Genomic DNA, 15,631 nt, shown 5'->3' with positions numbered 1-15,631 from the left:
CACATTGGCCTAGATAAGATTCCATGCTTGCACAAGACATCATGTACTGGTCAGGGTTGGCGATTAACACAGATAACACATACTTTTGAGCAAATAGGTGATTGTTCAAAAACTGATAACAAATATAGAAATCAGACTGTAAAATGAAATATCAGTTGAATATTCTTCAGTATAAAAAGTAGCCATATATTCTTGATATTATATATATTTTGCAGGCAACGTGATCTAAAGGTAATTCAATTGCATCACAAGTTCATAACATTGGGGTTCACCGGTGGATCCTTTTACTGACTGCAATACCGTTTTAAGCAGGGAAAGATGTGAAAGACTAAAGTATACTTCACATTTCAACCTTGACTGGTTCGGTGCAGAGTCGACCCTTTTATCCAACAGATAATAAGATGAGATGTTAATGAGGCACACCCCAAGACGCAGGAAGCTGCTTTTCATATGCTGAAGTTACTTGATGGCCAGTAGCCAGACTGGATAGCCATTCACCACAGGTTGCCCCCAAGGCGTTAGGTGTGATGGCTTTGCATACGGGGGGAGCCCCCACTGTAGCCAGGGAAATGTGGTAATTGACCCACAATCAAAACTGGTCAAACAGAAAGGAATACTATGCCTTCGTTTTAAACCTTAATGGGGCAGTTCACAAATGTAAGAAAAACAAACAAACATTTCCCTTTTGCGCAGAGTGCTAACTACCCAGTTAGTTTTGGTGTGATTTTTCCTAGTTTTGGTGATTTCTGCCCTCACTCCAATACAATAGAGCTGAATTGCATATAGTTTGTGACGCTTAGAAAAACCAATACAAATAAATCAAAAGCAATGTCTCTTTCCAGAAATCCATGACTCTGATAACCCACAGACATTGCTGTGAGCAGTTTCATGTAGGAACTATTTTCTACCGACGTACAATATTATAGGATTTAGCGTATTACCTCTTAAATTTTTTTTAATTGCCATTGTTTTCCTCAGAAGTTGCACTGTATGCATGTGAGCTCCTTTCCGCCATGTCATACACGCACGGTAACTCATAGTGTCGTCCTGACGGATGCTGTTTCATACTTGGAGGTCATTTAGAAGCAAAAAAAAACTGGAATAGAGCCTTTAGCAAATCTGCACAAATGCCAGGTTACATAATCCTGCTGAACGCTCCTTCCCAGTGCAGTTGGAGAGCACAAGGCGCCTTTGAATGAACTGATGGTAGCATTTTGTTGAACCATTTAGAGTGTAAATTCATAAATAGATTGTGAATTCAACAGCATTTTATGAATTAGGAACAACGTGTAACATAAATAAAATGATATTATATAGGCTATAATGATCAGCAAACATTTTGAAGACTGAAGTAAATTGGTCAGTTTATAATTTTGGTGCAAAACAGCATAGCCCCAGCCAGGGAACAGGCCATTTATCCACAACTGTGGACCTGAACATGCTTTCATCAAATAGGCTGCCTTGAATTTTCCTTAAACAATTGTCACGTTTAATTATTTGGATAATTAGTGAATGTCAAACATCTGATAGCAGGCTACACGTTTCATGCCAGACTCACTTTGTCAGATTACATGGTTGTATTGGTGTGTGTGTGTGTGTGTGTGTGTACGCGCGCGCGTGCGTGTATCGTTCTTAGCTGTGATTGGTCGCTGACGCCGCCGTGTTGAAAGTCTCTCGTCTCTGCTCCTCCTGAGCTACGAGCCAACGCACGCACTCACGGAGCACCAAGCAGTTGGAGCGTAGGCGCTTTTATTCACATCCCGCTTTACCAAAACTACAGTGGCTGTGAAACCGGGAATACATTATTTTCCATTCATCATTTGTAAGTGAATCTGGAATTCACCCGCAGCGCTTTGGGGACAAACTCCGGGATTCTCTGCTGATTTAGCTTTGAGTTCATTCTCATGTAGGATATTCTCCGCCCGCTCAGTCTCTTTTTGAAAGGATACAGCTAGATCCACTACAGAGTTCTTCAATTTTGAGGTGAGATGTAGACTAGATTTTTTAAATGTATTAATCTGTTGTTGGCGCACATTGCAGGCGCTATGTAGCCTCTCCTATAGTATTAATTACATAACACGGGTTGAATTAGTGCGTTTACGGTTTATATCGGAACAAAACATGGAAACTGTGTGTCCTGCTTGATCCTGTCATTTGTTAGTTTGTCACGCTGTCAAACTAACCGAATCTCACTCGACGGTCTATGAATTTTTAAAGGGCACTCTGACACCGCAGTAATAAATGCATCTGCAGAATGTGAGAGCTGGCAAGAGCATGGGCGCCTCTGACTTTTCAGCATCTTTACCCACCGACCACCACAATAAAACAAATACATGCAATACACAATTTTGGCTAACATGTTCTCTTCTCGTTTGTAATATGTACCTCAATAATGGGATTCCTGCAGTTAGTGTCAAGAGTGGTCAGTGGACTGTGTTTAACCTCTACTACCCTCTGTTAAGAGGATTCCCGCCCCCCCCTCTTCCATAAGACATTGAAGGATCAGTCAACCTAATCTCATATCCTCCCAAGAAAACGCCAGCCAGTAGCAGCCCAACCGGCTTTCTGTTTTAATGTTAAACGTGTTTGTTGGTGACTTGGCAGGGCTGTCTTGTGTCCCGTTACTGCACTGTAATGGGAACGGCTTGGATGCTTGTTTGATGAGAGGTTGGAGTCACTCCCACTGGCCCCAGTGTGAGAGGCACACACACACACACAGGCACGTACACACACACGCCACTAATTAATGCCAAGCTGTGTTCCTTCTGCACTTTTGATGAGCATTGCTTCCACAAATGCAGCCAGTAACTGTTGGAAGTGGGATGTTTCTGGTGTGAGGACAGGACAGTTGTGTGAGGACAGGACAGTTGTGTGAGGACAGGACAGTTGTGTGAGGACAGGACAGTTGTGTGTGAGGACAGTTGTGTGAGGACAGGACAGTTGTGTGAGGACAGGACAGTTGTGTGAGGACAGGACAGTTGTGTGAGGACAGGACAGTTGTGTGAGGACAGGACAGTTGTGTGAGGACAGGACAGTTGTGTGAGGACAGGACAGTTGTGTGAGGACAGGACAGTTGTGTGTGGACAGGACAGTTGTGTGAGGACAGGACAGTTGTGTGACAGGACAGTTGTGTGTGAGGACAGTTGTGTGAGGACAGGACAGTTGTGTGTGAGGACAGTTGTGTGAGGACAGGACAGTTGTGTGAGGACAGGACAGTTGTGTGTGAGGACAGTTGTGTGAGGACAGGACAGTTGTGTGAGGACAGGACAGTTGTGTGAGGACAGGACAGTTGTGTGAGGACAGGACAGTTGTGTGAGGACAGGACAGTTGTGTGAGGACAGGACAGTTGTGTGAGGACAGGACAGTTGTGTGAGGACAGGACAGTTCAGGACAGTTGTGTGAGGACAGGACAGTTGTGTGAGGACAGGACAGTTGTGTGAGGACTGAGGACAGTTGTGTGAGGACAGGACAGTTGTGTGAGGACTGAGGACAGTTGTGTGACAGGACAGTTGTGTGAGGACAGGACAGTTGTGTGAGGACAGGACAGTTGTGTGTGAGGACAGTTGTGTGAGGACAGGACAGTTGTGTGAGGACAGGACAGTTGTGTGAGGACAGGACAGTTGTGTGAGGACAGGACAGTTGTGTGAGGACAGGACAGTTGTGTGAGGACAGTCAGTTGTGTGAGGACAGGACAGTTGTGTGAGGACAGGACAGTTGTGTGAGGACAGGACAGTTGTGTGAGGACAGTCAGTTGTGTGAGGACAGTTGTGTGAGGACAGGACAGTTGTGTGAGGACAGGACAGTTGTGTGAGGACAGGGTGTCAGCCCCTCATGACAGCTCTGTCCTCTCCTCCGAGCTCAGATGACAGAAGCTTCCCATTTTTATCTGAATGAAGATGGGAAGAATCAAGTGGCATAGTTGCTTTGCTGGTCAAGGCGGGGGTTCTCAAAGTGGCACACCAGGGGTCCTTAAGTCGTTCCAGGGATTCCCCCAGAAAAACAGGGCGTGATACAGTAGCCTATTCTGTGGTCACGCCATCTATATGTCAGTGTAGTCATTGTCTAAGTAAGTCATAAAAAGGTAAATATTGAGAGTTTTTCCCCCTGAATTATTGATGGGTTTGTTGAAAAATTACAGTTTCAGTGCTACTGTGTTTCCCATCACCCTGCACTCTTAAGGCCAATCACATTATCAAACATGGGATTTTCCTTGGGTATATCCTTATATATAAATCCTTCCCCCATATCACCCAGCTCTTATATTGACATATTGACCCCTTTCAGAAGAATTCCGTTGCTAGGGAAACAGCTTGGGCCCCCCAGGGTGTTTCCTGTCAGCTACCGTATTAGCAAACACTACAACAGGAATTAAACTCGGGGCCAAAATAGAAAGTTCATGAAAAGGTCGATTCCTGTGTCTACTTTACTCTTCGAAATGTGCCCCGACACCAGCAACCAGTGAGATTCACCTGCCTGTCGTCAGACCCCCCAGCCTCAACGCACCACCCTGTTGGAGTGTGTGTGTGGTCACTGGACACAAACCTAGCACAACCTATGCGTTTTTAAAACCAAAACGTAGCAGCGTGGCTGTAGTTGTTAGGCAGCCTAACTATCTCTCACCCTCGTTTCCTCCAGCTCTGCATGAGCGGGATTCCTCGTGCCTTTTAAGAGTGTTTACGGAGGGAAGGGTGTGTGTGAGGGGGGTGTCATGTTGATTTAGATTTCTCCAAGTGTCTGCGTGGCTCTCATTGGCCTGGCTACACACACACACACCCTGGGCCTGTGGACCAGGGAAGTAGTTTCCTGTGTGTCTCTCTTTTACAGCTTTTGCTTCAATGCTGGGGCCCCATCGTGGGCCGTCGTTAAGGCTTTGCGCAGGGTGGGAAAGAGTCTCCACCGGCTCTTTCATGTCCCGTCTGTGTGACGGAGACAGCAGTATGCCGACGTGCCTCTGGAGAGGGTTTTGCTCCACCCACACAGGCCTCTGGAGAGAGTCTTGCTCCACCCACACGGGCGGCGCTCTGTTTGTCCCACAGAATGACCCGTCACTTTAAATCGGATGAGTCAGCGTCTCTACTGTTAATTTAAAGGGTTTTCACACCTATATCTCTAGATTAGATTCAAATGTATTGTCATCATGCAACACAAGTACAGTACAACGAAAAGAAGTTCGGCATCCAACCAGAGTGCAAATGTAACAGTAAAGTCCAACAGTAATATACAATGTAGTGGTGATTAAACTGGGTATAAAATATAAATGAGTACTACTGAGTAATAGTGCTAATCAGATGTACAGTGTTATAGTATTATGTACAGTGATGCAGGTATAAAGACACTGTGGTAGTAAGTCATACTGACCAGCATGAGTTATGAAATGACATTGGTCTTTGAGGAACTCTTTCGTTGCGGTCTGCCTCTCCAAAAAAAAAATCCCACGGGGGAAAACGCAAAACAACAAACCTGTGACTAACATTTGGACATTTCCAAAACCATTTGGTTTCCCCCCCAATATTTTACTGCTGTTTCAAGGAAAGTCTGTTTAATTTCCAAATTACTTTTGTCTTTTTCTGCTGAGTGCACCACTTCCCCATTATGGGAAGGAGGCGGGGGGGGGAGAGAGAGAGTCCCTGGCGCAAGACTACCACAAGACCCCTGAGTCAACCTCTCACCCAAGCAGTCATCTGGGAAGATGCTCACCACGTGATCATCCATAGGGCGAGCTTAATTAACGCCACCGCGTAAGTGGGAACATGTTTGTGTCAGGGTACGCATAGGCTAGCCAATATGATTAATCATTTCAACGTAAGACCATGTGGACAAGAAAAGAAAAGATCTCTAATTCTCTAGTCACGACGACTGAAGTGGGAATCCCCTCTGTTTCGGCTCCAACCCAGGCTCTCGTGGTCTTTTGCATGTGCAAGCAGATGGCCACGCACAACACAGCCAGGCTATAATTAAAGCCATCCTTCCCAACCAAAACAAACCCTGTTTTCAGTGGCAAGGGGTGGCGTCTTTGTTTGTTTACATCCAGTCTACCACCCACCAGCAGCCTGCCTAAACCAACAGCACAGTGCTAAAGTTTGCCTTTGTAGGCCTGAGGACCCGGCATGTGGTCCCACCCCCCCCTTATACTTGACACCTGGAAGCCGAATGTAAATAGTTTTGGTTGTCCCCCCCCCCTCGCTTTGTCTTACACTTTTATAGGATTATGTTGGGTGCTGCAGCTGGGATCTTTGTAGTGGGGGGGGGGGGGGGGCAGGATGGGGAGACTTGGCTTTGGGAAGAGGGTGGTCATGGCCCCCTACTGCTGCCATACCCCCTCATTTGCATCTTTTGGCCTTAGGGTAGACCCAGGCCTCTAGAAGAGTGGAGCCTGTGACAGTGAGAGACACACATTGGTGTGTTCACACACACTTTTCACAGAGCGGCCCGTGCGTTTGCCACAGGGCAGAGAGAGGGGGAGGGGGGGGGGGGGGGGGGGGCAGCCATCAGGGATGCTGAGATCAGAGAGGAGGACATGATGTGGCATCTGGGCCTGTATTTATTAAGTATCTAGAAGTAGGAGTGCTGATCTGAGACCAGATTGACTCGAGTCATAGTGAGGTGTGTATGGTCATGTGACTTGAGAGGAGCGATCCTAGCGCAGTACTCCTGTTCTCAGAAGTGTTGGGCCCTGATGCCTCCATCCAGGACATTCTACTATTAAAGAACTTGCCCAGTGCCCACTACTATTTAATTTTTTACAGCCCTAGACATTTAAAGTATCTTTAAAGATCTCCACCTGGCCATGGCTGATTGGACACCGTGACGATAAGGAATGTCTTTCCAAAGCACTCCGTGAGCCTGATGCGGCGCTCGTGTCATCTGTGAGCGTGCAGGATGTCGTATCAGTGGCCTCCTTGATCAACCATAACAATGTCTTCTGGTCCTCTATAGGGCCTAACAAAAATAATGGTTGGTTTCAGGTTGCCGACCGACCCTGCCGATTTAGGTGCGACCCAATATATTTTATGAGTTTAAAAAAAAATTATATATTAAAAAAAAAAAAAATTTTAGAATAAAGTTTCATAGAAATCTTAGTCAAACATTTAGTATTATGGATATTAAACATGCTGGCAGAGTACATGCATCCATGTTGTTGTGAACATTTTAACCCTTTCACTGCCACACGACAGCCGGTTAACCCTTTCACTGTGACAATACAGAAGGTTAGCCCTTTACTATCACACAACCGACGGCGATGCTCCATCATTAGCATCATTAGCTCCGCATCCGCGGAGCTAATGATGCTAATGATGGAGCATCGCCGTCGGTTGTGTGATAGTAAAGGGCTAACCTTCTGTCGTGTGGCAGTGAAAGGGTTAATTAAATAAAGAAATTCCCTATCCATAGTCGCCGTGGGAAAGAATAAAAAAAAAAATAAAAAAAATTCCCTACCTACCCATGGCCAAACTGACAACCAACCTGAAACCAACCATTATTTTTGTTAGGCCCTATAGGAGTGTGCCTGGCCATTCATATCAATATCTCCCGGCTCCACCCTCGCTCTCCCTTCTCTCTATAGTCCCATGATCTCTCTCTCTCTCTCTCGCCCTCACCGGGGGAGCCACATGGTGCAACAGATGCACAGACCGCTGTGCTGCTGACTCCTCACACCATTCTCATGGAAATGGCTATGCTTGTCTGGCTGAATAATAGTGATGGAGGGCGTGTGCACTTGCATTATGGGACGGTGAGTGTGGACGGCTACGGCAGCTTGGGTTTGAGGCGTTGTGTGTGCGTGTGTGAGATGTTAGTGTGTGTGTGCGACTGTGCGCGGCGGGAGACAAACTATACCTCTTGGCAGACACTGATATATAGAGCGCTATCCATCCCTGGCAGCAGTGGATCAGCCTAAAAGGCTTCTTGATTAGGCAGGCGGCCATGGGGAGGCTCATTGTCCAGGGGAGGGGGGGGTGTCTCCTGAAACGTGAAAGGGCCCATTGTGTGGGGCCCACCCCTCTGGAGGGCTGAGGGAGAGGGTGCGTTTCTCGGGTATAGGTCTTCCCGGTATTGTAGACCAAAAGAAATGCCAGGTTCAGGGGTCTGGACATTAGCTCATATTGATACTAACGCAAGACTGGCAGTCAGGTGGTTGAGCTACTCATGCACTCTTTCTCTTTCTCTCTGGCATATTCACTCTCACATGAGCCTGTACTAGGGGGGTACTCAGTGACTCACACACTCATAACACCACACACACCAGCATGTGAGCATTACAGCAGCACACATACACACACACACACATTATGTATACACAGTGGCTCAGGAGGTAGAGCGGTCGTCTGGGGATCAGAAGGTTCCCGGTTCGATTCCCGGACAGCGCATCGAAGTGTCCTTGAGCAAGATGCTTATCCCCTAATTGCTCCCGATGAGCAGGTTGGCACCTTGCATGGTTGCCCCCGCCGTCTGTGGGTGAATGTGAGGAACGAAAAACTGTAAAGCGCTTTGAATAAAAGTGCTATATAAATGCGCCATTTAATTTAATAAAAAAGTTGATACATGCAACTACTGGGTCTCGTATTCACTCGTACATGATTGATTGATATTTTTTATTTTTGTGTCTTACATACAGATGTAACCAGCCCATATGGGCTTACAAGACACATAAACAGTAAGTGATCATATAGACCAGTGTTTCTCAAAGTGGGGGGCGCAGAGGCATGACAGGGGGGGGCCTTGAGATTTAGTTAAAAAAAAAAAATTATTCCAGAAAATGATCACTAAAGTGCTATCTGTTGCAGCTGCACTGTTCTCCATGAAAATACCATTTCTCAAAATCTGAAAATCATTATTTAATAAAACACAGAAAAGGATCACCAAGTTACTCTGGATAAAATAAACCTTTACAGACAACATTGAGACAAAGCTTCCTAACACATCTCCATCCAAACTCTTGGAAGAACTCTTTGAAATCTCATCTGATACCGCCTAGAAAGCTAGTTTCAGAGTGTGGTGCTGAGTACCAAGTATCTCATCTCATGGCCCACCAAGTATCTCATGATGCAGCAGTTAAGGTGTTGATACCATTCAGCACCACATACAGTATCTGTGTGAAGCTGGCTTTTCATCCATGACAGCTCTAAAAACAAAATATAGGGCCAATTTGAAAGGTCACGATATTGGTGTTGTTTCAATAAATTTAAACATGGCCCATTTCATGATTATTTTGTTGGGGGGGGGGGCAAAATATTTTGGTCCGCCAAAGGGGGGCCTGACAGAAAAAGTTTGAGAAGCACTGATATAGACCAAGATGGCCACAAAAAGGAACACAAAATAAAACATAATAACAAGCTGTAAACAATGTACTTCAAAGAAACGAGAGGAATTCATATCAAATTATATAGGATGTGTTTTGTCTCAAGTGCCATGCTTTCTCCAAAAATCCTGCAAAACTGAAAATCTCCACAAAAAAACAACTCAATATACAACTCTGACTGCCAAAACAAATCCAGATTTACAAATTTAACTTTCTCAAATAAAACCCTCAAGTTGGTGTACAAGGGACAGTGAAAAAAACAACGAAATTCATCCTCCACCACTCCCAGATCACAGAGAACACACAACCGCTCCTCCTCAATTGTACCTTGGAATCTACCCACTTCCACAGCCAATGGCAGTGTGCCAGACCTTAACTGGGCACACAGAGACCTTCGTCCTCTGTTAAATGTAACATTACATAAGGTTCAGTAAAATACTCATCTTTAATTTCAACATATTTTCTAAGTTTAGGTTTCTTTCATATCTCCACCTTCCACTTATCCTGATGGATGGTTGATTGGTTTAATTATATTAACCTTACACTGCAGATTATTCATAAAAATCATACTGTGTGCTCTGTCCCAGTTATAGATATTTTTAGTCACCCTATCATCTGGCAGCTGGACCAGGCGGTTCCATAACCTAACCATTTCACATTTTTGCCTGACCAAACATGAGTCCCAACCCATGTCCCCTTCTATAGCCCCTTTTGCTGTATATTTATGGGCTCCCAAGAAGTATCTCATCGTACAAGTAAACTATCATATAGCTAATATCGGGTTGCACATACAGACACACATAGATACATACATACAGATAGCCATGCACACATAGTTACACACATGAACAGATAGCCATTAGGGCTGTCTTAAATGCTTCGAAGCTTCGAACGTTCGATTCGATGGCACAAGCTTCGAACATTAAAAAAAAATCGAAGTTACAAAAAAAAAAAATCAAAAAAAAATTCAATTTTTTTTTTACTTCGATTTGTGTGTGTGTGTGTGTGTGTGTGTGAACTACCCACCCCAGTTAGGACAGCCGAATCCCGTCCAATCTTTCGCCGTCGACTAAAGACTCACTTCTTCAACCATTATCTGAAATGATAAAAAAAAAAAAAAAAAAAAATCTAACCCTAACTAACCGTACTGTCATGCACTTGTCCTAATAAACTAACCTACACTGTAACACGCAACACTTTGATGAACATTGTTACTCAGCTGATAGAGTTGTACCCTTCTTGCTGTCTTGTCGTACAGAACTTGTAAGTCGCTTTGGATAAAAGAGTCAGCTAAATGACTAAATGTAAGTGTGTGTGTGTGTGTGTGTAGGTGTGTGTGTGTGTGTGTGCGCGCACCTTGTAGAATTCCACACATAAGAAAGAAAGATACTGGGATGAATAAACAAAATAGGAAATAAAATGTAGAAATGCATGCAATACATAAATAAATATGAATCTCCATATATGAAATATAACATTTAGATAAGGTGCTACTGAGATGTTTTGGTGAGTTCTTTGTTTTTTTGTGGAAGTTGCCCTTCTTAAAAATGCATGAACATTCACTGATAATTGGTCTGTAGTGGAGTCTACAAGGTCTACATTGCCGGACCATGTAGAATCCGGAACTTGTAGACTGACATAATTCTGTGCATAGTTTAGTCTACACAGGCCATATTTCAAATAATCAAAATCTTACTTCATTCATCTTAAACATTCTTGATTTGGGGGATTGGTAGTTCCCATGAAATCTGAAGTTGTTCAAACGACAACAGCGATCCACCTTGAATTAAATCACACAGCCGAGTGAAACCTTGTTGGATGCGTCAGTCACGAAAGGGGCTACTTAATTAATTAATCCAACCCACTTTATTTATAGAGCACATTTAAAAACAACAACGTTTACGAAAGTGCTGTACAAGTCCCACAACATAAAAAAAAAAAAAAAAAATTTAAAAAGAAAATATTAAAAAAAAAAATTTGTTTTAATTTTTTTTAAATCTTTTTTCGAAGCTTCGAATTAAAATCGAAGCTCGGCCCCGAAGCTTCGATTGCCAAAAAAAGGTTCGAAGGTCAGCCCTAATAGCCATGCACACATAGTTACACACATGAACAAATAGCCATGCACACAGACACACATGAACAGATAGCCATGAACAGATAGCCATGCACACAGACACAGACACACATGAACAAATAGCCATGCACACAGACACACATGAACAGATAGCCATGCACACAGACACACATGAACAGCTCTCCTACGAGTCTCATGTGTGCTTGTTTGTGCTTGATAATACCAAAGCATTAGGAAGGCATCAGTGGGATTCTTCTTTGACTACTTGACTTGGGTTGTTATCGTTTCCCACTCTCAAAGGATATATTATTGCGCAATTTGCGCTGTTGTTTTTATTTTTTGCATCTTCAAGATCGTGGAAATCAGATTATTCTGTTCTTAAGCCGTTGCACAAGGCATGCGAATGCCCAGTTCATGCTTTGCCCTATACAATGGATTAGGGATTACAGTGCCAGCTAACATATTCACAAGGATTAAATGTACTGCGAAAGTCAAAAGTTCATAAAGTCTGTGCAAATATGCTGTTCCAGCGGGTCTTCTGATGTAGATGCCACCTGTTCCTCATCCAACCCCATACGTTTTTTTTTTTTTTTTTAAGAAGCAGCGGGAGTTATAGTCGAGGAAGGGTGTTCACCGACCAAACCATTTCCCAAACAAACACCGCCGTCTGTGTTTGTGTCTGAGGAGAATGTTCAAGGGCTATTTTGGACTTGTTTTTGCCATCCCACACACAGGACTTTGTGTGGTGAAGATATCCGTTAAAGAAAAACCTAGGTCTTCGATCGAAGCTTCTGTCCTGACCGCTCTTTTCTCTTTCCGCAGGGCAACATGCCTCAGACTCCACCACTGTCGGGGCAGTTCGGGACCAGTGGCTTCAACAAAAACCTTTACCAGACGAAGGAGGAGAGCTACGGAGGCTTGTATTACCATGACAACAACCTGGTGTCGGGGTCACTGGAGGGCCTCATCCACCACCTGGTCCCCACCGTGGACTACTACCCAGATGTAGGCCTGCGTTGTTGTTTTCCCCCTTTTTTTGTAATTCTCGTAGATTCTTGTTCCTCTCTTTTTTTTTTTATCCACTTTTTCTCCCATTTTTCTATATTTTCTCCCATCCCAATTTCGTATCATCCAATTCAACCCTCCCCTGTCACGAACGCTGTTTCTTGCCTCCCACAAGCCGGCTGCAATGTGGACTAAGTCATACATAGCACAAGTCCCCTCCGGTACTTGAGGTAACAGCAGTCGCATCTTTTCACCTGCGCAGCTCGATCTCTCAGTGTCGAGGAGTAACGCGTGGGAGGCTCACGCTGCCCCCGACACTTCCTGATTCTACTGCGCAGGCGCACCAACCGACTTGTAGGAGTCGCTTGTTCACAACGCCCGATCCCCACCCTTCAGTTTTCCCTCCCCGTAATACGGCCAATGTGTATTACTGCGGACGACCAGCTAAACTGAAAACAATGTGGAGAGCTGGATTCGAACACGCGAATCCTAGCGTCTCCACACTGGTGGCGAGTGCCTTGCCCACTACACCACCTAGCCGCCCTTGATTCTTGTTCCTCTCTTAAAGGTGCTATTGCTATGGATAAAATGTGTCCACTAGATGTCCCACTAAAGCGCCAGCGTGTCATTTAACCACGCGGGTGGCATGTAGCCTTTTTACAACACCATGCACACAGACACGCATCAATCAATCAATCCCTTTATTTAACCAGATATACGCATAATTGAGATAAAAATCTTTTTCAAGAGCGATCTGGCCAAGCAAGGCAGCAGAAAGTTTCAACATAAAAAAGAACATCACAATAAAATACAGATAAAACGTTCACGGCAAGATCCAATTTCAGGCAAGTTATCAAACACAGTTGCACTGTCCGAGGGAACTGAATTCATAGGTTTTTAAGATGGTTTTAAATTCTCCGAGGGTGACCAGTCCTGACAATTTTAGGTCCTCCTGTAGCTTGTTCCAGGATGAAGGAGCAGCATATTTAAAAGCCCTTTTTCCCAATTCAGTTCTCACATAGGGAACATCCAATTTCAGAGCATCTTGGGAACGAAGGGCATACTTGATTTGCTTAGTGCGCAGAGGGAACCAGCTTAAGCAGAGCTTTGTGCACAAGAGAGAGCCATCGTGAAAATCTGCGTGCTTGTAGAGACGATGGTCACACATGAACAGATAGCCATGCACACAGACACACATGAACAGCTCTCCTACGAGTCTCATGTGTGCTTGTTTGTGCTTGATAATACCAAAGCATTAGGAAGGCATCAGTGGGATTCTTCTTTGACTACTTGACTTGGGTTTTTATTGTTTCCCACTCTCAAAGGATATATTATTGCGCTGTTTTAATTTTTTGCGTCTTCAAGATCGTGGAAATCAAAAAACCTGTTTTGCGCTCTGATTGGCGAGGGGGGCGTACTAGCGTAGGTCAGCGACCAATCAGAGCGCAAAACGGGAACCCGGAAACGCGGATGCGTTGTAAAAAGGCTACACGCAACCGGCTGCATTCCCTGTGGGTAAATGGGAAGTAGGGAGGGTAATTGTGCCTGCAACATACATTTTTGACCCGCCAAAATCTTTAAAATGATCGATGATTAATGAAATTCATTAATCAATCATTTCTTTGGGGGAAGTTCTGTGGATGTATTATTTAAATAAAGAAATAAAAAGATTACTCTACATAAAAACGTGGATCTGTAATAGCTGTGACCACATACAGGAATGCATCTATGCGTGTATACATTCACACACACACACACACACACACACACTTGACCTCCGTGCCAAATCACCTCCTAGGACGGAAACTGGCCGCTAGAGGGTGTGGACAAACTAACAGAGTTAGCTGCTCTAGAGCTGCTGGTCGCAGCAACAAAAAAAGTTAGGAAGTACAACTTTTCTGTATGCTGGAAGCTGTTGTGTATTGAGCCCCAGTGAAGAGTAACCTCCTCACTAAAGAAATGTCTCCTCCTCCTCCTCTCTTTGCCCTCCACAGAGGACATATATCTTCACCTTCCTTCTCAGTTCCCGCCTCTTCATCCACCCATATGAGCTCATGTCCAAAGTGTGTCACCATTGTGTGGAACACCAGAGACTCTGCGACCCCCAGGCAGACAAGGTACGTAGACGCTTTATCCTGAAGATGTGTCCATGAACCTACCTCAAATCTCGTTTCAGATCCAATGGTGATTTATTGTGCTGCACATACTGTACAGTGTATTTCAGTATTTGTTGATTTGTCCAGTTATTCACTCTGTACATGTATACAGCCATTTGGTTGATGCTTTAATCTAATCGCCTTACGGTACCGTGCAGCAGTTTGGTATGGGTGGCCCGGAGGGAATCCAAGCCCTAACCGTGGCAGAGTTCCACGGTGCACCACACCACACTACACCACACCACACCGATTGAGCCACACAGAACCTTGACAGACCTCTCCTGCCTTTCAGATCAGAATCAGGAAGATCGCCCCCAAGATCCTCCAGCTGCTGATGGAGTGGACAGAAACCTTCGCCTACGACTTCAGGGATGAGAGGATGATGCGCAGCCTGAAGGAACTGACCCAACGGCTAGCCAGCGGAGACGAGGTCAGATATCACCAATCACCATAGAGACCACAAAACACCATTTATTTTTTTAAGCGATAAGAAAAGAAGTAAGACAAAATGGACATGTAGATGTGTAGAAGGTGTTTAAGGATCAGTTGTTGTCATTGGCGTCATTGGCAGTTGGGTTTTGTTGCAGTCAGGCTAGTGGCTGATTTTGGGGGATTGGAGGGCTGGAGTTGTGGAGTTCTCTCTAGCCACAAAGCAGTTTTTGAGCCTGGCTGAGTCAAAAGAAAAGCGCTATTGTTCACAAGCTTGTGGCCTTTTTTTTGTCATCTTTGGTGCAACTCCTTCCTCTGCAGCATTTGGATTGTTGTAGCACTGCTGACTTGAATGTCACTGGCTTTGTGGGGTTTTCCCTCCACCGCGGTTGTTTGGATAGGAGTTGGTTTCATCGCCATGCCCCTTGTTATCTTTTCAACTAATACTTCACACATGAACACTCTTCCTGCGCGGGATATTCAAACGTTGAAAAGTTGCTTTAACAGAAGCACATGACTTGTGTATTGGACAAAAGGAAATGCTAGCGCTAGCTAGTGTCCACAACAGAAGTTACTGTTAGCAGCAACAGCTTATAGTATAGAGTATAGCCAACCCGTCTCCCGGACGATCTGAGCGTTACCCTTTTGTTCCGTCAATTATGTCATGAT

The 15,631-nt window shown here is 44.7% G+C and overlaps 1 protein-coding gene across 1 annotated transcript in view; it reads left to right on the top strand.

The window, feature by feature from the left end:
• The first annotated feature begins 1,734 nt into the window (after window positions 1-1,734).
• rasgef1ba (RasGEF domain family, member 1Ba) overlaps window positions 1,735-15,631 on the top strand; it is a 41,309-nt gene continuing 27,412 nt past the window's right edge. The window contains exons 1-4 of the mRNA XM_084329812.1: window positions 1,735-1,983; window positions 12,195-12,377; window positions 14,372-14,494; window positions 14,826-14,963. Coding sequence (XP_084185938.1) covers window positions 12,201-12,377; window positions 14,372-14,494; window positions 14,826-14,963 — 438 coding nt within the window. The 5' untranslated portion in view covers window positions 1,735-1,983; window positions 12,195-12,200. The remainder of the gene's footprint in view (window positions 1,984-12,194; window positions 12,378-14,371; window positions 14,495-14,825; window positions 14,964-15,631) is intronic.

Source organism: Notolepis coatsorum (assembly GCF_963971535.1).
Source record: "Notolepis coatsorum genome assembly, chromosome: 1".
NCBI classification, from domain to species: domain Eukaryota; kingdom Metazoa; phylum Chordata; class Actinopteri; order Aulopiformes; family Paralepididae; genus Notolepis; species Notolepis coatsorum.
Note: the sequence above shows the minus strand (reverse complement) of the source record. Positions and strands in the feature narration are given on the sequence as shown.